The sequence below is a fragment of the Dryobates pubescens genome, chromosome 13 (genome assembly GCF_014839835.1).
Source record: "Dryobates pubescens isolate bDryPub1 chromosome 13, bDryPub1.pri, whole genome shotgun sequence".
Lineage (NCBI taxonomy): Eukaryota > Metazoa > Chordata > Aves > Piciformes > Picidae > Dryobates > Dryobates pubescens.
In genome coordinates, this window is record NC_071624.1 from 31,202,332 (window position 1) to 31,225,317 (window position 22,986).

General features: G+C 49.9%; 1 protein-coding gene across 1 annotated transcript; it reads right to left on the bottom strand.

Annotated features, from left to right (window-relative positions):
- Window positions 1-593: 593 nt before the first annotated feature.
- On the bottom strand, window positions 594-14,060 carry SLC13A5 (solute carrier family 13 member 5). The gene is made up of 12 exons (XM_009902898.2): window positions 13,867-14,060; window positions 10,882-11,010; window positions 9,725-9,861; window positions 9,068-9,282; window positions 8,233-8,404; window positions 6,617-6,739; window positions 5,851-6,063; window positions 4,990-5,111; window positions 4,652-4,770; window positions 2,927-3,088; window positions 1,645-1,782; window positions 594-1,089 (listed from the first exon to the last, which is right to left on the bottom strand). The coding sequence occupies exons 1-12, from the start codon at window positions 13,969-13,971 to the stop codon at window positions 961-963; spliced, it is 1,764 nt and encodes a 587-aa protein (XP_009901200.2). The 5' UTR covers window positions 13,972-14,060; the 3' UTR covers window positions 594-960.
- Between the last annotated feature and the right edge of the window lie 8,926 nt (window positions 14,061-22,986).

Here is a 22,986-nt window from a genome sequence, read left to right on the forward strand (position 1 = left end):
AGAGCACAACAAGGAGCACAGCAGAACACAACAAGGAGCACAGCAGAACACAACAAGGAGCACAGCAGAACACAACAAGGAGCACAGCAGAGCACAACAAGGAACACAGCAGAGCACAACAAGGAACACAGCAGAACACAACAAGGAACACAGCAGAGCACAACAAAACAGCAGAACACAACAAAACACAGCAGAGCACAACAAGGAACACAGCAGAGCACAACAAGGAACACAGCAGAGCACAACAAGGAACACAGCAGAACACAACAAAACACAGCAGAGCACAACAAGGAATACAGCAGAGCACAAGAAGGAACACAGCAGAACACAACAAAACACAGCAGAGCACAACAAGGAACACAGCAGAGCACAACAAGGAACACAGCAGAACACAACAAAACACAGCAGAGCACAACAAGGAGCACAGCAGAGCGAAACACAACAAAGCCCAAGACACAACACAGCACAACAAAACACAACACAGCCTGCCTCTTCTTTCACTAGACAAGTGGCAACAGGGACTCCCCTGACCAGAGGACAGAAGTAGCACTCAATGACTTTCAGCCCCTGCTGGGGTGCAGTGTCTGGTGGTACTGGCTCCCAGCAGACCCCAGTGACAGGGCAGTTGCAACCATTCCACAGAGCAGCCTGCCCTCTCTTTATTGAACGTTTGGTAAGCTCTCAACCTCGACCTCGGCTGCAGGTACAGCAGATCACTTGGTCACACTCATGATCCAGACACATGATCCTTAAGGTTGTGTAATTAAACAGCACTTCTGGCTCCAGCACAGCTGGGATGAATTGGAGCTGGTTCTTGCCTGACCTGAGGTGTGGCTCCCAGAAGGTAGCAACCACCTGACACCAGATCTGAAGCAGTGGTGAGACTTTAGCTAGAGCTTTGGGCAATAAGGAGTAGTAGTAAGGGTCCTTTCCTTCTTTCACACGTGAAATCTTCACTGCTCACTGGTTAGTTGTGCTGTTTGCCCAGGCTGGGAAGGTGTCCAGCTCAAACATAGGTCTTCCCCATGTGTTGATGGCCAGTGTGACACAGAAGACTCCAATGATGTTCATCACTATTCCAGATCTAACCTGTGAGGACAAAAGTCCAAACCAACAGCAATAACCAAAGAGCAGCACAGCCAGTTGCAGCAAGGCCTATTTTTGCATACACAAGAGAAGGCCATGGCCAAATAGCTGCCAGGAAGAGCCACTGTGCCCCCTGCCCTGTGCTCTCACTCAGGCAGCACACAGCAGGGCCCTGCTGTGCACTGCACACTGCTATTTAACCAGGAGCTTTAAGCCATGTACAAGTAGCTCTTATTAGTTAAAGTACAGCTTCTGCCCCTTCAAGCCTCTAGTTAGGAAGCCAATAATGTCTGGGTGCTGGGCACTGTGTGGTCTGGCAGGCAATCAGAGGACCAGAGCCTAGGGCAACTGATTGCTGCCTTCTGCCTTCAGCTCCAGTGGAAACAAGGCTTCAGCTGCACTTGCCAAAGCCCCAGAAGACTGCAAAGCACTGACTGCATTTTAACCCTTCAGTGTTTAACAGACTTCTGAGCTGTCTTAAAAGACTTTAAAGACTTGTCAGTTTATAGCTTCAGCTGCAGAAAGGCCATGGAGAGCTCCAGGCTATCATCCTCTTACCATATCCAGGACACGAATGTGGCCGTAGGAGAACACGATGGCATTTGGTGGTGTGGCAACAGGCAGCATGAAGGCAAAGGAGGCACTGAGAGTCCCAGGCAGCATCACATACAAAGGATGGATCTTGACAGAGGCAGCCTGCAATCACAGTATCACTCTGGAGGTGTTCCACAGCAAAAGCACCAAGAACATTTTCCCCACAGCACTCGGGCACTGTCTCTCTTCCCCTCCTGGTCCTTCACAAGCAGCCACATGTGCTTCAAGATAGCTTTGCCTTCCTTTCCTGTCCCACCACACTTCGAAATGCTGTTGGATTCCCTCTCACTGTTTGTTTTGCTCTATGGTATAATTTGGAGTTCTGGTCAAATTTATTCCTTGACCTCGGGACCACATTTTTTTTCCCCAGGGTAACATAAGGACAGCATCATAATTACCAGGGCCTCACACAAACTCTGTGGGACTCAGAACTTAAGTGCCAGTTGAAGTCACTAATAGCTCAGCACCTTGATTGGGATAATTGGATGAGAACAGCCTAGAATCAAGCAGTTTCTATATTAATAACAAAAATAACTTCTTTTTCCTCCCCCCATCATGCTACAATTTCCACTCTGCTCAGAACCACCAGCAGAACTTGCCAGGTTTTCTTTCCTGTGCTTTAAAATTGTTCTGGCCTCCTGGGGACAAATGACAGATTGCTGACCATGAAGCTTGCCACTCTCTCTGCTCTAAGCATCAATCCATGAAGATCCAAGAAACCATTCAAAGGGATCGATGGCAAGTGCTGGATTTTGGGTTGCTTTGGTGGGGGTTGTGTGTGGTTTTCCAGCCCTGAGGTGATGGCTTCAGTATAAAATGACCAGAAGTAGCTGATGTTTGTTGATCTGTAGGAAAAAAGGAGGCTCTGCCTTCACTTTCTCCAGGGCTGAGGGACACCTCACAGAAGGTCTGCACTCAGTGAGGGTCCCTGTGGAGAGGCATCCTGGATCGGCTGCTTCTCCTGGAAAGCTGGTGCTCAGGCTCCAGACATATAGGCAGGGCAGAGTGGGGAAGGCTGCATTCCCACTCTCTGTTTACATGGGATGCTAAGCAGGTATCAGGGGACACCAGCTAAGCCCAGGCCCCATTATGGCACTGCCAGATGGACTGTTTCAGAGCTGGCTTTCAGATTAACTTTGGAGCAACAATCGAGACGATAACATCCAGACATTGCTTTGCCACTAGAGACTGCCAGGCTAACTCTGGCCCCACAGCTGAGAGGAGAAGGGGGTGGAAGCAGCCTTACCATGGATGAAAAGACAGGGAGGAAGAGGGTGGCTGTGGCGACGTTGCTGGTGCACTCGGTGAAGACAGCTATGATCAGGGAGAGCACTGTTGCAATGGCCCACGGTGGGATGGACCCTAGAGGAGTCATCTGATGACCCAGCCAAGCTGAGAGCCCAGAGTTCTGACAAGAAAACAACAGCTGTTTTTCAGGGAGGCTTAGGAGCCCAAGCTCACCAGCAGGGCACTCCTGTTACCTGTAACATTCCTGCCAAGTGATGCTAGGTGGCTCCTGAATTATACCAACGCCATCCAGGAAATGCAATCACCTCTCAGGAACACCAAAAGAAATTCCTTGCCAGCCAGCCATAGGCCTGAGTCCCACTGCACTGATTGTGCTGGAAGCCAGATACCTGCTCACACTGCTCCCAAAATGATGGGATTGGGCTGAGCAGAAGCAGTTACTGCTGTGGTGAGGTGACTGCAAATCCCTAGCATGTCCCTCAGGAGCCTCCTGCCATGTATTTGCAATGTTTCTGCTGTATCAGTACTCTGTTCTAGGAAGACAGGCAGCAGTTGACTCAATCTGCTTACAAAACCTTTTGATGTGATGGCTTCTGATGCTCTGGAGCCTCAATAATGTATCCATGATGAATGTAGATGAATGGAAGGCCCTAGAGTTTTCATTTGCCCCATGGTTTAAAACTATCTAGCCACAAAACTTAGATGTGAGTATGAATCCTCCCAGAGCACAGCAAGGTTGATAACTAATTTTCTTAAGGGGCTACAAGAAAGCTGGGGAGGGACTTTTGAGGGTGTCAGGGAGGGATAGGACTGGGGGGGATGGAGCAAAACTAGAAGTGGGGAGATTGAGATTGGATGTTAGGAAGAAGTTCTTCCTCATGAGGGTGGTGAGAGCCTGGCACAGGTTGCCCAGGGAGGTGGTGGAAGCCTCATCCCTGGAGGTTTTTCAGGCCAGGCTGGATGTGGCTCTGAGCAACCTGCTGTAGTGTGAGGTGTCCCTGGCCATGGCAGGGGGGTTGGAACTGGCTGAGCCTTGAGGTCCCTTCCAACCCTGACAATTCTGTGATTCTAAGTCTTGCTCTGATTTAGATGCATCTTAGCAGTGATGAAGGAAACAATATGGTCCACCTCAAGATTCTTTCCTCTTTGGGGGATTCAGCTGCCTTGCTGTGAATTCCTGAGCACAGGCTCCAGCCATGGGCTTGTGGAATGCATCATATTGCCTGTCAAAAGCCACTGACATGAGGGTCAAGAAACCCCACTGCACACCATTTTGGGAGGTGGCTACCCCCAGTGATATTCTTCCTGACCACTTCAGTAGCAGTTTGGTTTAAATCCTTTAAACAAACCCCAGATGGTACTGAAAAATCTTCCAAGTCTTACCTATATTTCTATTTCTTTTCTAGCCAGGGCTGGGATTGTGATAGCAGAAAAAAAACCCAAGCAGGCTGCTTTTCTGGCCTGCCCAGCCAGTGAAGGTCCCAAACTACTCAGCAGGTAAGGCAAACTGAAGGAATTGAGCCAGAGCACACAAACTCCTGAACAAAGAGAGGCACAAACATTTACCTGCCCTCCCAGTTCTTGCTAATTTGGATCTGCCTCCAGATCTGAACATCCCTACTGGGTTTGGCTTTGGGTGCATGCCCAGTAAGCAACACAGGACTAGATAACAAACCAGGGAAGTTCGCCTTTGAGTCAGGGAAAAACAGATGTCAGGACATACTGCACTTGCATCAGCCAAAGCAAAACCTCCTCCCAGCAGCAGCACAATGCTCCAGGGCATCTTCCTCTGAACCACATTCCAGTCTAGCAGCGGGGCTGATAAAAATGGCTTTTTTATATCTGAAGTGAGAAATGAAAAGCAGAACATGTTTTAGGTGAGAGAAGACATCCTGTCTCCTGCTCTACAAGGTAGCAGGGAAAGACCCAACAGGCAGATGCATGTTACTGAGAAACCTGCATGGGCTGAGGGTAACAAACAGGAGCAGGGACTGTTGGATGTTTCTGCCATGTTAGCTGGAGCTGGCTGTTTCACAAGGTTACAATTCCTCTTTCAAATACCTTCTTCTGTCTGTTCAGGGTCAGATATGCTTGGATTCCAGCCTATGAATTTGGGTTTATTAGCAGGAAGGATAAACAGCATCAGGGCAATAAACACAGCAGGAGCAGAATCGGTGATATACCTAAAGAAGAAGAAAGAATAGAGCTTAGAAAACAGGCATCTCTCTCCTGGAAGGTGGCTGCCTTCCAGCACTGCAGTCACTGCTCTCTGGCATCCTCTTTGGGGTCTGTTCATTAGCAAGATGGGTCATTAGTTCATGACCGAGGTCTCTCAGCCCTGCCACAACACAATCACCAGGAACACGAGAGCCTAGCTGCAGTTAGGCATTCATAACCAGCCACAGATGACAGCAGCTCCAGGGAGCAGGGCTACCTCTCCGTGGCAAAGGCAAAACTCAAACCAGTTGTACCTTAAAGAGAGATGTGTAAAGAGCTGGCCTGATAGTCCCATCCTGCATCTGGTGTTCTAAGCCACTCACAGCGCCCAATCAATGCCCCAGTGAGTTCTAAGGCATTGCATTGAGGTGATATTGCCCAACATTCCAGTGACACCACAAGCGATTGGAGCTCATGCAAACAAACTGCTAACAGGTACTTCAGTGTGACTGAGACCAGCATTCATGAATTTTCTCCTCCTTTAGGAGGCTCAGCTTGCTCCATGTCCCATCCCCAGCCTTCACTGCAGCACAAGCTGTCAAACAACAGCTCAAGTGGTGATCTCAGGCACAAGAGACAGGACAGAGCCCAGCAAACACCTGAACTGAGGCCAGCCTGGGGTGAGGGACCCCACACTCAAAATGGGAGTCTGATTCACGGTCAAGAAGGTATGGGATGAAAGAACAAGTCCATTGAAAAACTTACTTTTCTCCTTCTGGGAAGAGCCTGCTAGCCCAGCCTTTGACAAAGCCTGGGTGCCTGGAAAACCACAAGAGAACCAGCAGGACAAACATCAGGAGGACATTGAATTCAGCATAAGTGATGGGACCTAATTTCTTCATTTCTGCCTTCAGCACATTGTATGCAGCTTTCTCTTTGGCAGTTCTCTCTGTCCCACAGCCCCAGCTCTTTTTAAAGCTTTAAGAAAAAGGGAGAGGAAAACGCTGTAAGAATTAACGTACCAGAGGGCTTGACAGACATGCTTGGTACTCTGAAGCTGTCACTCCTGGGGCAGACACAGACTCCAGCAGAGGTCAGGAACAAAGAAGTGACAACAGTGTCAAAATATTTCATGGGGAAGATGCCAGTTCTCACAGAGGAATGGAGTCTGTGAACGGAGCCCAATCCTCTGTCAAATTTGGAACAACCTGGGATGAAAAAACCTCCAGTTTTGATTGAAGGGTAGCAAACCAGCTCTTGCCAGCTCTCCTGGGGCTGAAATCCACAGGTGTGAGATTGAAAAAGAAATTAAACAAGCAATTCTGTCTGAGCCTGAAGAATGCAGAAAGCTTTTGCCTTGGTGCGAGCCCCACGAAAGCAGAAAGTTTCCACACCTCAAAAGTTGTTGGGAAATGGAGCTGCTCCCTGCTACAAAAGCAGGAACTTGTCAGTGCATTTGTCTAGGTTTCTCAGCAGGCTGATCTGCAGTAGCTGAGGGATTTACACAGTGTCATGTACTTGAAACACTCACTTGAGTCCCATGAAGGAGCACTGTAACCAAAGCCAAGCCAGCACCAACATCAGAACCATGTTTGGGAACGCAAAGCCAAACCAGGAAGCAAAGTTCACAACATCATTGTTGTTGGGGTACAACCTGCAAAGAGAAAGGCTTTCTGTGTCAATGCCCAAACACCTCCCTCTAAGATGTGACATAAAACTAGGACAACCCCTGCAAGCACTCACAGGCAACATCCACAGCCTAACCCTCTAGGAAGGCAGCTTGGATTTCAGAGCAGAGCTTAACTGCTCCTTGGTTTTCCCTAGATTTAACTCCAGTGCATACAGGAGCTCATGGTGGTATTTTAGGGCTCTCTAAGGCAAGCACTGCTGAAAGATTCCCCACACATTCTAGGTGCTTCTCACTTCCAACATGCCTGCTCATTTATCCCAGGACAGGACATTCATTTTTCCCTCCTCCCTCTTTCCAGCAAGAGAGCAAGAATTGCCTCTCCTGAAATGAGCAGCTGCACTTCTGCCACTTCAACAGAAGACCAGGCTGCTGGCTTAAAAGAATGAGCTCAGTGTTTTAAGAGCAGCAATTTTTGTTCCTCCCTGTGTCCATCAGTAATGGCTGGAGGGAAAAACATCAACAGCAGATTTCCAGCTGGCTGTTAAACCCAACAGGCTGAGGTACTCCCAACAGGAGGAAGCAATGTTGAGGACTGTTGTGGAGTCTGCAAAATTTCCACTTAAACCAATTCCTAAACTCAGTTTAGCCAAGAGCATGTTGTGGATAACTCATTTCCTCTCCTTTCCTTTCCAGCAGCATCTGTAGTTTCCACAGCCACAGCATGGAGGATTAATATTGCAGGAGAGGCTATTTCAGCTCTCTTCGCTGTGTGTAGGAGGAGTTCATCATTCTCTGATGAGAAGGGGAGGCACAAAGATCAGTACCTCATGATCAACCAGCTGTTGGCTGATTAGCAGCAAGTACTTCCAAGTTTCTCAGGAGAACTATAACATCAGCACATAGCTGCCTGAAACAGGCTGCAGCAAAAAATGAGGCCAATTACTTCCCAGACATTCCTCACTCTCAGCTCATGGACTGGTGAGTCACTGCTTATAGCTTGCAACTGACACCTTCATCTAAGGCTGGACACTTGGTCACAGAAACAGTTAAACAGTAGCCTCTGCCATGAGGATAGGCTGAGGGAGCTGGGGGTGTTCAGCCTGCAGAAGAGAAAAGAGAAGGCTCTGGGAGGGACCTTAGAGCTGCCTTCCAATACCTGAAGGGATCCTACAGGAAAGCTGCAGAGGGACTTTTCCTGAGGGTGTCTAGGGACAGGACAAGGGGGAATGGTTTGAAGCTGAGGCAGAGCAGGGTTAGACTGGAGCTGAGGAAGAAGTTCTTCAGTAGGAGGGTGGTGAGACTCTGGAACAGGCTGCCCAGGGAGGTTGTTGCTGCCTCCTCCTTGGGAGTGTTCAAGGCCAGGCTGGATGTGACCTTGAGCAGCTGAGCCTAGCTGAGAGGTGTCCCTGCCCATGGCAGGAGGTTGGAGCAGATGAGCTCTGAGGTCCCTCCCAACCTGAGCCATTCCAGGATTCTGTGAGTGTGCAGAGGCAGCTGCAGCAGCAGCAATGACTCACTGGTTCATCTGCCCTTTCAGCACCATGTTGGGTCCTGTGCCGGTGAGCGTCGCGGTGCCCCCGATGCTGGCAGCGTAGCAGACGCAGAGAGTCATCCCCTTACAGATGCGCTTCCTCAGTCTCTTCTCCTCAGAAGACCTGGGGTCATCTGGGACCTGTCCATTGCTTACCACTGGACACAAAGAGCATGACTTGTCTGGGGTCAGGTTAGGGAGGCAAAGAGTTCAGGGCAGGGTCTGCAGGCTCAGTGCTTTCAGTTTGTGTATGGCCATTTCTTTCTCAGCTATGTCCCTAAACACTCTGGACTCCTGCTCACGAGGAGCTGAAGAGAGAGGACCTACACCATCCATTGTCCATACCAATGCCACAGTTTCTGAGCAGTAATTTGCTGTTTCACAGAGAGGCTTACCACCAGCCAGATATTGTAGTCACTGGAACCATTCCAATGCCACAACAAGAACCCAACCAGCTTTAACAGCTGTGACTATGGGCAGTAAAAAAACCCCACCCAAACCCAAATTCTTGTCTTGCATAACTGTTCAGATCAATACATGATGTCAGTTTACATTAACCATGTCATTTTACTGCTGTGTCTGCTGCTTGACAACCTAAGCTTGAAGTCTGGCTGGACTAATGGAGCAGGACAATGCATTTATGGCAACTGCAAACCAGCTCAGCAACACCAAAGGGTACTTTGTTGTGTGCATGCACAGCTTGCACTGTGGGGTAAAAGAAATCCTTGTTCCTTGGAAAAGGTACAGAGAACTCCTAGGTCAGGGAGTTCAGTGTGTAACAAGTTCAGCAGAATCAGCTCACTGCTGACTGGGTCCCTTACCATGCACTGTGGTGGGATCTGCTGCATTCTTTTCTTCCAGCTCAATCACTGTGTTTGTCTGCCCAGTTCCTTGTTCCATCATGGTCACATCATACTCTGTGTTGTCCATTTGATCCAGGACAGCCTGGACAATGGGAACCATCATAGCAGTGGTGGCTGTGTTACTTATCCACATGGACAGGAAGGCAGTGACTATCATAAACCCCAGCATGAGGCTGAAAAGAGAGACAGGCAGAGGAGAAAGGAGGAAAGCAAGTGGATGCTGCTAGGCTTTGTGGTCACTGCAACCCAGAGAGCAGAGCCCAGGCAGGGACGTGTATGGCACCCAGAAACGCAAAGCAGGGCCAGGTTCCCTTCCAGGACAGCTCTGCCACCTTCACTGGGGGAGTCCCAGAAAGCCCTTTAGCTCTTTAGCCTGTGCCTGATGAAATCTGTCATCATTTTGTCCCCAGTGGCAAGTGTCTAGAATTCAGCCACATGCTGCTTTTGGCTGAAGGACAAATAAACTCTTTCTGCTGCCAGACTTTACTTCTGGAAACTCTGCAACTGCAGCTGAAGAGGTTTCTGAAGGTTCCCTTCCCTGCTGACAGTTAAACACTATCCCTGGGCCTCTGCTAAACTGTCAGAGGCAAGGAAGAAGAAAGGTAATTCTCTTACAGCGCAGGTTTCACCCCAAGGATCAGCAGGACCCTCAGTGCGATCCTTTTGTGAAGATTCCAGTGCTCCACAGAAATTGCAACAATCAGCCCTCCCAAGAAGAGCATGTTTGTGTCATTCAGGTACTGCAGGCACACCTGGAAGGTAGAGAAGGTAGGTCAGGGCCCCCCACTGCTGCCTCTCCTCCATTCCCTATTACATTTTGCCTTCCATCCTCTCAGAGCCCACATCAGGTCCCATCCCATCGGCAGAAGGGACAGCTGCAGCCTCAGAGCTACCTGCAGCCTCCCAAAGCCTTTATCTCCTGTTCCAGTGCTGAGCTATCTAGAGCAAGGGCCCTCTGTGCATCATGAACCTTCCTTTTGCACCCTTGGGAATGACAGCAGTTTCCTAAAGCACTGTGAAGGGCTCAAAGTACTTTGCAGATGCTAGAAATGCTGAGCTCCAACCCAGACATCTGAGCACCTTCAGCAAGCACACCTGCTCTTACCAGCTTCTTGACCAGCAGTGAAGCTGAGCTACAGAACCTGAAGACAGCTTTTGGGCCACACAGCAGCCAGAATGAACTTTGGAGGGAACACTTGCTGGCATCATGCTCCCTACCCTGTCAGAAGAGGTTTGCCCTGTGCGTCTTTCACAGGACATATCAGTACTGCTGTCTCATGGGAAGGCACTGAAGGGATGCTGTCCACCAGGATCCACCCCTAGAAAGAGCTCTTCCCCTCTACCACCTCAAGCCCCACACCCTTTCATTCTGGGCAAAAGGATGATAGGTTGGACTTGATGATCTTAAAGGTCATTTCCAACCTGGTTAATTCTATTCTATTCTATTCTATTCTATTCTATTCTATTCTATTCTATTCTATTCTATTCTATTCTATTCTATTCTATTCTATTCCATTCCATTCCATTCCATTCCATCCCATCCCATCCCATCCCATCCCATCCCATCCCATCCTATCCTATCCTATCCTATCCTATCCTATCCTATCCTATCCTATCCTACCCTGTCCTATCCACCCACACAGGAGCCCTGAACACTGCTCAACATGTTCCAAACCAGCACCAGAGAACCAGAGCACTTCCCTGGATGGCCAAACACTGATGGGGAAGCAGAGGAATCGACATCCCTGTATCAGACTGAGCAAGTTCCTTACTGATTTAGAGCTCTGAACTCCAAGCAGAGGGAAAAACACCACAGGCATGAGGGAGGTCACGGCCAGCGGGATCACTTCAGTGCACCAGAACACAGCCATGATGATGATGATGTATGCACATTTAGCCTCCTGCAGCAGAGGGGAAGACACAGGCAGGCACAGAGAACTAATTTTAAAGACAATCTACACATTGGTAGCTCTTACAACGGGCCAAGGCAATCCTTTATTATTAACTGGGTAGATTCAGATTGGATGTCAGGAAGAAGTTCCTCCCCATGAGGGTGGTGAGAGACTGGCACAGGCTGCCCAGGGAGGTGGTGGAAGCCTCATCCCTGGAGGATTTTCAGGCCAGGCTGGATGTGGCTGTGAGCAACCTCATCTAGTGTGAGGAGTCCCTGCCCATGAACCTAAGGTAGTCCTTGAGATCCCTTTGAACCCTGACAATTCTGATTCTGTGATCTGTAACTTAACAAGTTATGCTGAAACAGGCAGCAGAGGCATGAGGGTTTAAACTTGGTTCTTTTAAACCTTCTTCTGAAGACACTTGCATAAAAAGCTCTTCTTAACCACAGTGTTTGTTCTGATGCACACTCCCCCCCCCAGAATGTAGGGTGTGAGAAAAACAAACCCTCCACAACTAGCTAAGGGCCCAGTGTGGATCTCCCTCTTGGCAGCTGAGGTAAGCAGGGACTTTTAATAGCGCCAGGAATGGAGGCAAGGATTTTCAGCAAGGTTTGTAGAGTTTGGTGTTTCCATTTCAACTTCATGATTTTCTCAAGGATGGCCAAAATTTCCCAGTGTGGATGATTAACTTGCCTGAAGTCCTCAAGTCTTTGAAGTGTGTCCAACAGCACATTTGAGCCCATACCACTGAATAATTGAAAGCTTCTTAACTTTGTAAAGTAACAAAGTACAACCTTTTACCTTTTTTTTTCCCCCCCTGGTGACTAAATAGCTTAGAGAGACTTAATTCCCCCAATCCTCCTGTGGTTACCCACTGAGGGGACTCCCTACCTCAGAGATGTGGCCACAGGCATCTCAGCAACCTCACCTTCCTTGCTTGGTACTTTCAAAATGGTTTGGAGAAGCAAGCATTCATCAGCCAACAGTAAACAGGGTTTTAAAGCTGAGGCCAGAGTTCTGTCCTCCAGAATTTGCTCCTATTTAGAGCCTGTGTTTGTAGGATTTTATTCTAATACAACAAATGGGACTCTATTGCAAAAATAAATGGTGTTAGAGTGACCTTTTAAAATTGCCATGAGGTGACATTTATAAGGGGGGGGGAATGTTTTCCTTCCATTTTGTTGAGAAGCTCAAGAACCAGAAAACAGCTTTTTAAAATGCAATTTTAATTACTTTCCTTCCCCCCTTTCAGGTTTCCTGGAGCACAAGTTCTAAAGACAAGCATTTCTTCAGAAACCAGAAGGTATTGGATCCTGTTCTCAGTCTCTTCCCCTTCACAAACAGGAGGCACAATTTGTGCTGCACCACAATAACTGAGTGCAAAACCAACTGTGGTTAAGCTGCTGCCAGATTAAAAAGAGATAGATGACCTTAAGTGGGTAAAACTCACAGCACAGAAGGCCCCCTGGTTTTTGTGGAGTGGAGAGTAAATAATTTATGTGAGGTTCAAAAATACAACCATGCTTATCAATTAACTCCAACAAGCAGAGCCAATTCAAACAACCCAGGATCTGGAATCGAGTGTACATCTGGTTCTGTACACCTGTAGCTATCTGTGGCTCGGTGGAACAGTCACAGAATGTTTCTTTAGTGTCTCTGCACAGGAGACAACAAACAGGCAAATGAGAGCTGATGCAAATGCTGCTCTCCTGTTGTGAAATCCTGTAATTCCCCAGCTGAGACTGGTGACACAATATCCACCACTGGAAAAGTGAGGACATGCTTATTCTCTTGTAAGGAAATTGGCTTTCCTAGTATTGATCAAATGATTGCCTAACAGCCAGGAGCACCTTGGCAGGGCTGGTATTCCTTAGCCAGGCCAGGAGGGCTGGCAATTCTCTTTCTAAGCGTGCTGCTTCTGCACTTCTAAACACACTGAGCAACGCAGGTCTCTGAGAAGGGCTGTGTGCAATGTTCCAACAGCCTCTAACCCTCCAGCAGGCTAACTGAGCTTTCACGTTTTGCCATGAAGGCTACAGGAGATTAAAGATTGAGTTCCTCACTGAGTTACTCCAATCTTAGGCTGTTGTAACTCCACTGAAAGCAAAGGGTTTGTGCCACCCCCGTCACTGGGGTAAGATGGGTGTGAATTGGAGGATGTTGCCTTTGAAGCCTTGTTATGGTCACTGCGTAACACACAACATAGGGCTTCTGAGTGGAGAGCACCACTCAGCAACACTCCTTTCAAGTACCTCTGAGCCCCAGCAGCGGTCACCTGGAGAGCTCACAAGTCCTGTACACTATTAGACAATGCAAGGCACAATCCCGAGTGAGGTCAGTTATGCCAATGTTTGTCTTTGGCCACAAAAGAATCACAGCTAATTTGCAAGACGGGCTGGGTCCACGGGAATCCCGGGTCCTGGCAGTGGCACAAGCCTTAGGATGAACAGAGACTGGCACAGAAGTCTCTGCAAGTTCAGCTGCCTAGCACCAGAGCCTGAAGAGCATCTGGGAGTGAAACCTGCAACACAGGCTCCTGACATGTGGGGCTGAGGAGCTAACTGAGCTGTCCCGGAAAGTTTCAGGGACCAGGGGGCAGGAAGGATCTGCTGCAGTCCGCTGTGGAGCAGCAGAACTGCCTTGGCAGGGGTCGGGCACTGCCTACTCAGGTGGCAAAGGAGATGCAGTGACGAGGGCAGACCTGGTGGCCAGTGCCGCACTGGGTGTCTGCGGCATAGACTTGCCTGAGGTGCCCTGAAATCCCGGGCAGTGCTCTGTGCGGCTGGCAGGACAGGAGCTGGGGGGCAGAGGGGTGGACTGCTGGGGGGGCAGCAGGGCCGGGGGGGTCCCGCAGTCACTTACCCGCGTCGCTACCGCGACCGGCAGCGGCAGCAGCAGCAGCGGCGTGAGGAAGAGGATGGCGAAGGAGCGGTATCTCAGCAGGGGTCGCAGGCACGTCGGGGCCATCTTCTGCGGGGACACAGGGTCAGGGCGCCAGCAGGAGCAGCGCCCGCCGCTGCCGCCTTAAGTAGCGGGCGGCGGGGCCGCGGCGGGAGGGACGCGGCGGGGGGCGACACGACCCACCCGCCCGCCCTGCCGGGGGCCGGCCGCTCCCGCCCCGCCGGGACACCGGGCCCGCCCGCGCCCTCCTGGGGCAGCGGGCTCCGTCCCGCCGGGTAGCGGTGCCAGCGCGGAGCGGCAGCGAGGGAACCGCGGGTCTGGTGCCAGCCCCGCGCCCGGCCCTGCCGGACCCTCCCTCCCTGCCCGCGGCCGGCAGCAGCCCTGCGGGACGCGGTGCCCCAGTCCCTGCCCAACACCTGGGAGATGCCCTCGGCCTGATCCAGGCCAAACAGAATCCGCCCGCCCGCTCCGTCGGATGGGCGCCGGGCCATAGCTTGGCACATCCACTCGTGTGCTTCTGCAAACCCTCCGTGGGAGAGGAGAGCTGCGTGAGGGCCGTGTGTGGGGGTACCACACGAGCTGCGAGGAGGTGTTAAGAAAGCTCTCCCTGCTCATAACGGCCACAGAAGTTGCCAGTCAGCACAAATTCTCACAACACAGACTGCAGGCAGGAGCCGAAGTGCTTCTCCCAGGTGCTGGACTTCCAGGCGGTGCTGACGATGCCGGCGGGGGGTCACCTCTCACTCCTTTACGCAGTGATGGGGGAGGACTGAGCTCCTTTAGGGGAGTGGAGAGTTAAAACCACAGCGGGGGGCTCTGCAAAGCAGAGGTCTGTGCAGGCATGCATGGCTGTCTTCCACTGCCCATCTGTCAGGGGTCGCATCTCTGTGATCTGGGTTAAAAATAACCCAGAAAGGTTAACTTGAAAGTGGTTTTGTTAGTGTCCTTTGCAGTGATCTGGTCTGCTTGAAAGTGGTTCTGTTAATGTCCCTTGCAATGATCTGGTCTACACTGTAGCCACAGAACCAGACGTGATGGTACTGCTGAGCAGGTGGAAAGCACTCTCAAGGTGGCAGAAAGGAACAACTGGTGGGACTGGAAACTAGACTGGAGACAACTAGTTTGTGCTTGTTTTATGCTCTGCTTCTGAGGTGTCAGCAGCCACCTGAAAGGCAGCACAGATCATCTCTCGAGAGTTTGATCCTGCATTCTGTCAGTACAGCCTTTACCAAGCAGTTTCCCACTGAAATAAAGAATTTCAGATTCCACAGCCAGTAACAAGGGAGCTGTGACTACAGCTTGCACTGTTCGTCCTCTGCTGACCAGGGGAACTTGAGTGACAGAAGTTCAAAACAAGACACCAATGTTACTGCTCTATTTGTAAAAGCAGTGAATGTCCACTAAGGAACATAGTAGCCAACCGGATCTGGGCACACTCCAAATCTCCAAACCTTTCGCAGCAGTCCCTCTGGGTAACTTAACCAACACAGAGGAAACTTCACACCAGAGCAGAGCCTGGCAGAAAGTGGGGAGCTGGCCAAAACTTGCATTCCTGTGGCCAGCCTCCAATGAAAAAAAACCACACAAAGGTCAACAAAGGAAAGGGACCACAGGCCCTCAACTAAGAGAATGCAAAGAGTTGACTCTAAAGGAGTTGTACTGAGGCTCACTTTGATAGCTCAGTGCAAAGATGATTTGCTGGCTCCCTTATTTAAATGAGATGCAGTGCAGAAAGGAGACAAGACATGGCTTGAACGTGTGTGGATAGCTTCAGATGGACTAATCCTGTGAAAAGAGACTTGCTTGCTGTACCTGGGAATGAGATCAGTCACTCCTGTGGGTAATTTAATTAGCCAGCCCATGCCTCAGTGTCCTCCTTTGGCAGACACAAAGGAAGGAGTCAATATTTCCTTATTGTGCAGAATGATTGCAAACTCACCTTCAGTGTGCCAGCAGAGTACCTTGTGTAACATGGAACAAAACAGAAAAGGATTCACAGACAAGAACAAGCACCTGGAGAATAGAAAGCCAGGCTGAAGGATAGTGGGGTACCCTCCTCTGGTGTTTATATAGCAACTGCCAGGCAGAAGGGTGTACCTTTGGGCAGGGAAGGAGAGGGGTGTGAGAAACAATGGTCGCTAGGCTTTCTAGGAACAGCTGACTGGATCAGGGATGAGAAGATGGTGCAGGCTTCCCTGAAGATTACAGAGCATAAAGGAAGGAGTGAAGGAGGAAAACAGGGAAGTGGCAATACCTTACAGAAAGGAAGGAGTGAAGGAGGAAAATAGGGAGGTGGCAATACCTTACAGGAGAGAAGGAGAGACCTAGGAACCACACTGAGTCCAGATTTGAAAGAAAGAAATTCTGCCTAAATCTTCATCTGAGACACAGGTCCCAAACTAAGCAACTCTAATCTTTTAATGAATGAAGGCCAGCACTGACAAACTGCATTTGAAACTTTGACTGAAGCAAAACCTGGGCAAAATCTGAAGCAGGACCATGGAAATGAGCAACTTCTATTTCTTCACCCCTTTCTCTCTCCTTTTTTTTTGTTTTAGCAGAAGTAGGTTCCTTTTCTGGAGGTTTGCTTCAGGAAGAGAGCAGGTTTGTTTATTGGGGTGCATGTGAAACATCTGTGAATGAAAAATGTCTCTACTGGCTCTGCTGAGGAGCAATCAAACCAGTGGCAGCTACAGTTCTTGTGGAAGCCTGCTAGGAATTCAGCTAGAGCCAGGCAGCTGCTGAGCAGCAAGAGCAAAGGGTTGCACTGAACTGAACCAGTAAGCTGAAAAGGTAAATTTGACCTTGGTACTGAAGCCATCCTACCACTGCACACTTCATGTTTAAGATGCCTCCATCACTATTATTTTAGAAACCATTGGAGGTTCACATGTGTCAGTTCATGCTCCACTCTAAGAGCTGGGAGGCCAAGAAGCTGACTGAATCCAGATGTTAGCACCACATATCAATGCAAACAGCGACAGCATGGGCAGGAGGAGAGATACTGAGGACAAGAGAGATTCAGATTCACCTACATGCAGATAAGGAGGTGGAAAAGCTGTGCAATGCCTAATCAAGGTGCAGGGAGGGAAGAGCATGACTGGATGAAATGGGGGAAGAGAGCAGGTTGCAGGTTGCCAGGACTGGGCACTGCTCTACAAGGGATCAGCAGGCATAAACCAAGAGGCACAGAGGAGCACGCTGGATCTGGCAAGCCTTCCAGCTGTTCCTCAGCCTGTGCTTACAGCCCAGATACATTTGGCACTAGCTGGATGTGAGGGTGCTGCAGGAATGGCAGCTCTTTCACACCACTTGCCCATGAACTTCCTCTTCGCTGTGCCAAGAAGGCAGACAAAGCTTTGGCTGCTTGCTTTACAGAAGTAGTCTGACAGCCCGGCAAAAGGAAGCTGCAGAGAGCCCGCGGTGCTTGCAAAACCTCCAGCAGGAGGAGTTTTAGACGGTTCAAAGAGAGCATTCAAAAACCTCCCACAGCCTGAAATTTAACTCACGCTAATTGAGCACTAACTGCAGGTCTTCACGAAAGAAAGAGAAAGAAAGCGAATCCTTTCCTCCAGTCAGTAGCAGAGACCTCAGCAGCGTTTACAGGGATGGATGGAAGCGGTGTGTTTTCACCATCTTCTCTAAGGACAGTAGGTAAAAGGAGCCTTTGGTTGCAGAGACCGTTCAGAAGAGGGAGACTGGAGCAGCCTTTTTGGCTACATTTTGATACCTTGATGTTGAAAAAAGTCTGCTGCTCTTGTTCTTCTTGGTAATAAGTTTCAAATTGGCTCACAAAGGAACTCAAATCTTTGTGTTGCAAATAGGCTTAGGCATGGGTGGTGACATGAAGTGGATCCAGAAGCTGAATCAGGTCTCTTCATACCTGAATCTCTTTGTAGGTTTACTAGACACCACTGCTCTCACATTTGCTGCTGGGACACCCTGTGAACACCCTAATGAACACCCTGATGAACACAGGCATTTAAAAACATATAGAGCACCAAGAATATGATGCAGTAATAGAGCCAAGCCCACCTCATGGCTCACTGGAGTAGAATAGAATTAACCAGGTTGGAAAAGGCCTTTGAGATTGTCAAGTCCAACCTATCACCCAACAGCATCTAATCAGCTAAACCATGGCACCAAGTGCCTCATCCAGGCTCTTTTTAAACACCTCCAGGGATGGTGACTCCACCACCTCCCTGGGCAGCACATTCCAGTGGCCAATCTCTCTTTCTATGAAGAACTTCTTCCTAACATCCAGCCCAAACCTCCCCTGGCACATCTTGAGACTGTGTCCTCTTGTTCTGGTGCTGCTTGCCTGGGAGAAGAGACCAACCCCCACCTGGCTACAACCTCCCTTCAGGTAGTTGTAGACAGCACTGCCACTCACCTGCCCTGGCTTTCCTGCATGGTGGCTCTGGGGCTCAGTTGAGTTCAATAAAGAAGGCAGAGTGTTTTTTTGGTTTGCTGAGTCAGTGAGCAGAATCAGATGAATGAAGTGTCTGGGGAGCACCAGAGCCAGCTCAGGAGGCTGGGCCACGTATGGATCCAGGCACAGCCACACCTTTCAGGACAGCAGGTCCATAGATGAGCTTGACAGCACTGTCAAACCACAGGCAGAGTCCTGCAGCCTGCCCTTTTGTACTTCAGATGCCAGAGGCAGTGATGCGAGCCCCTGGAAAGAGCCCTGCTCAAAACTGGGACGCTGCTGCAGACCGGTTAACAAAGGCTGACCTGCATTGTTTGGGTTAAGTGGAAAGGGACTGGAAATCAAGGTACCTCCTGGGAGGTAGGAATTCCAGTCCAGGTGGAAACATTTTTCTGGGGGAGGGGGGGAAATATTTTAGCTTAGTTTAGGTCACTCCTAAGAAGTAGCTTTTCTGATAGATCTTACTGACTTCAAACCGATCATCCCACTTCTGCTCTTGCTGGATGGGAATGGTCTGTGGCAAGGAGGATTTACAGGTAGCAGCTGATCCATTTAATTACAGATATGCATACTTGCTGCCTCTAATTGAAGTGCTGTCCAAGCACACAAGTATAGTGTGTTTGCCCGTTTAAAAGCAGCCCATTTGACCTAGATAACTACTATTCTCTCAAGACAAAAACTCCCCTCAGATTCTTTTTAAAGCTCTTTCATCTCGCAGGCTCTGTGCAACACCCAGAGGTACAGAATGTTTTAGCACAATTCTATTAACCAAGGGCTGTAAGATCAACCCTGCCTGATGCTGAGAAACACAAACGAAAGCCACCAACTCTGAGACATTCCAGGGCTTAGCAGGAAAAGAAGTGTCTCCTACCTAGGCTTTTGAAAAGCACATTTGAAACCCAACCAGCTCAAGACTTACCTCTCTGTGATGCTTGACTTAAAAAAGATGCCTGGAAGAGCTCTTGCACAGAAGGGTTTGCACAGAATTTAAATGGAAAGGAAATCCTTTTTCCCTCCAGTCAGTGCTTTCCAGCCACTGCCAGCTCCCTGTGCTGCTTTAGGAGTATCTCTCAACCAAGTTCCCAGTGGAGCATCTGATATTTTTCCAAGAAAAGCTTTTGAGGCTCTGAACGAGCAGTCCTTTCTCTGCAGTCCTTTCTCTGCAGTCCCTTCTGTGCACTCCCTGTGCCCAACAACTTTCTACATAAAAGCCCTCATTATGAATTTTGAGTCAGGGGATTTCTCAGCAAATGTGTGTTGCTGGAGCAGGCTTTCTTGACCCAGAATTGCTATTTCCTGTACAGTTTGCATGAAGCCCTAAAGCACATTCAAATGCTGTGCAGGCCAATGACTACAAAAGAAAGTGGGGGGGGGAAGAAAAAAACCAAACACCAAAACAAAACCAAAAGACAAAAATCACATTAAAAATGTTTTATTCTGAACTGGCAACTCTGTAACCTCTCCCATTGCTGCCATCTCATTAACATATTTGTTCAAAAGCCTTTTCTCTGCTTCATTACATAATTTGTGTTGCAAAATCCAGATAACCACTCATTATTCCCAGGTCTAAATAATGGCTTATTTAGCTTCCTTTTTTCCCCCCCCCCTTCTTCTTCTTCTTTTCTTTTTCCCAGAGGGGAAAAAAAAAATGGAATGGAAGAGGCTTGGTTGGATGGGAAATGATCCACACCAATTTCTGAGCTGCATCTGCTGTGCATGGCTTTACAATGCACCATGCAGATCCTGCTGGATGATTGTTCCCAACACCTCAGCAATGTAGAAGAACTGATATTGTCATCTCTATTTTGCAGACTAAGAAGGTCAGCTCATATTTTCCTCACCTCCAGCATCTCATTCATACTATCATAGTATCATAGTATCAGTCAGGGTTGGAAGGGACCACAAGGATCATCGAGTTCCAACCCCCCTGCCATAGGCAGGGACACCCCACACTAGATCAGGCTGGCCAGAGCCTCATCCAGCCTGGGCTTAAACACCTCCAGGGATGGGGCCCCAACCACCTCCCTGGACAACCCATTCCAGGGCTTCACCACTCTCATGGGGAAGAACTTCCTCCTCACCTCCAGCTGGAATCTCCCCACCTCCAGCTTCATTCCATTCCCCCTAGTCCTATCACTACCTGAGATCCTGAGAAGTCCCTCCCCAGCCTTCTTGTAGTCCCCCTTCAGATACTGGAAGGCCACAATGAGGTCACCTCGGAGCCTTCTCTTCTCCAGACTGAACAGCCCCAACTCCTTCAGTCTGTCCTCATAGCAGAGCAGCTCCAGCCCTCTGCTCATCCTCGTGGCCCTTCTCTGGACACCTTCCAGCACCTCCAGATCCCTCTTGTAATAGAGGCTCCAGACCTGGAGGCAGTACTCCAGGTGGGGTCTCCCCAGAGCTGAGCAGAGGGGGAGAATCCCCTCCCTTGCCCTGCTGGCCACACTTCCCTTGCTGCAGCCCAGGATCTGATTTGCTTTCCGGGCTGCAAGTGCAACACTGAGAGCTCCTGGTGAGCTTCTCCTCCACCAGCACCCCCAAGTCTCTCTCCTCAGGGCTGCTTTCCAGCCAGTTCCACACCAGGCAGGATCTACAACACCAGAGAGGAGCCACCTGGGTTGTGCTGCTGTGTGGGGTCAGTTGTAGCAGCAGGTACAAGAAATGGCAGAGCCTTCCAGCAGAGAATTCTAAAGGCATTGGCATCCACATGCAACTGTGGAGTTCTGATCTTTTTGTCTCTCTGGCTAAGCTTGAGGAGCAATCTAAAAGCTAGATGAAGAACAGCCTCATTCTTGGAGAGCTGAGGTGAGGCTTCAGGCATTGGAACAGGCTGCCTGGGGAGGGGGTGGTGTCACCATCCCTGGAGGTGTTGAAGGAATGTTTGGACGTGGAATTTTGGAGCATGGTTTCATGGCCATGGTGGTGTTGGGTTGATGGTTGGCACTTGATGATCTTAGAGGTCTTTTCCAACCCCAACAATTCTATGATTCTACTTGCATCTCCTCTAAAGTTCTGTGTGTAAAGTGCAGAGCTGTATGACCCCCAGCTGAAGCCCAGCCACAGGTAGAGCTTGCTGCACCTGGGGCCTCTGCTGCTGTGGATCAGTCCCAGCCATGAGAGCATATCCCCAAAGAGGCAGAGCTGGGTGATGCAGGCTGGAGGTTTTGCCTGGCACATACCTGGGTACCCTGCAGGGGTCTGAGGCTCAGGTGGGAGACAGTGGAGCCTGGGAGTCTGCTGGGGTGTTATAGTTGATATGATTTATATGATGGATGATTTATATGATTCTATGATATTATCTGAGAAATACTTGTTAAAAAAAAAAGAGTTTTCCAGAGAATTCCAGGAAGCAGGAGGCTGGACAAGCCACAGGGGCTGGGCAAGGTGCTACGAAACTCGTGTTTGCACCATCCCACTGGCTTGCAAATGCTATATATTTGGAGTTTTCTCTCTCCTGTTTTCCCTCTCCTGCTCCTTCTGAGCTGTGCCTTCACTCCCCTGGCGCTGACCATTGTTTGGGTTCCTGCAGCGGGGGAGGTAAGGCAGGGTGGCCTTCGGGCTGCGGTGTACAGGGCAGGGTGTACAGGGGGGTTGGACAGGAGGGTGGTACAGGGGGGTTGCACAGGGGGGTTGCACAGGGGGGTTGCACAGGGGGGTTACACAGGGGGTTTGTAAGGGGGGGTTGCACAGGGGGGTTGTAAGGGGAGGGGGTTACACAGGGGGTTTGTAAGGGGGGGTTGCACGGGGGGTTGCACCGAGGGGTTGTTAGGGAGGGTTGCACAGGGGGGTTGTACAGGGAGGTTGCGCAAGGAGGTCGCACAAGGAGCAACCATGCACCACAACAAGAGGACACAGGCAGGTTGTACAGGCAACCAGCAGCAGAACAAGAGGACACAGTCTCAAGCTGTGCCAGGGGAGGTTTAGGCTGGAGGTGAGGAGAAAGTTCTTCCCAGAAAGAGTTGTTGGCCACTGGGATGTGCTGACCAGGGAGGTGGTGGAGTCACTGTCCCTGGTGGGGATTGGGTGTGGCACTTGAAGCCATCGTTTAGTTAGGAGGTGTTGGGTGACAGGTTGGACTTGATGGTCTCTGAGGTCTTTTCCAACTTGATTGGTTGTATGGTTCTATGAGATTGTACAGGGGAGTTGTACAGGAGGGTTGTACAGGGGAGTTGTACAGGGGAGTTGTACAGGAGGGTGGTACAGGAGGGTTGCACAGGGGGGTATTGTGTGCAGGGCAGGGGGTAGCTGGGCTGCTGTCACGAAAATCCAGAACCACAGCACTGTCACAGCTGCTAGGAAGCAAATTCACCCAGGCCCAAGCAAAGCCCAGGACGCTCCTTCAAAGACTCATCTGCGCTTGGAACTTGCACTAAACCCTGCTGGCGGTGCGGCAGCGCTGCTGTTCTCCTTTAAAGAGCTGCTGCCGGCTGAACAGCTGGCTCTGGGTGGAGTTACAGCCGCACAGGCTTTCGCTTTCGTTTCTCTTCGCTCTCTCTCTACTCATAGCACAAAGGCCATCCTGCAGAAGAAAGAAAGAAAAATAATGGCAGAAGACAGCAGGTTCTGCACAAATTGGTAAGAGCCAACCCTTTCTCCCTCTCCATCCCTGCGAAGTGTGGGGACTGCAAGAGTTTGCCAGGATCTCCCTT

Excerpts from the sequence above, each read along its gene's own strand:
- SLC13A5 (XM_009902898.2), bottom strand. The coding sequence starts at position 13,971 with ATGGCCCCGACGTGCCTGCGACCCCTGCTGAGATACCGCTCCTTCGCC. Across the intron at positions 6,740-8,232 it reads CTGAAAGGGCAGATGAACCA|GTTGTACCCCAACAACAATG; the intron begins GTGAGTCATTGC and ends TTCTCTTTGCAG. Across the intron at positions 3,089-4,651 it reads CTTTGGCTGATGCAAGTGCA|AACTCTGGGCTCTCAGCTTG; the intron begins GTATGTCCTGAC and ends TTTTCTTGTCAG.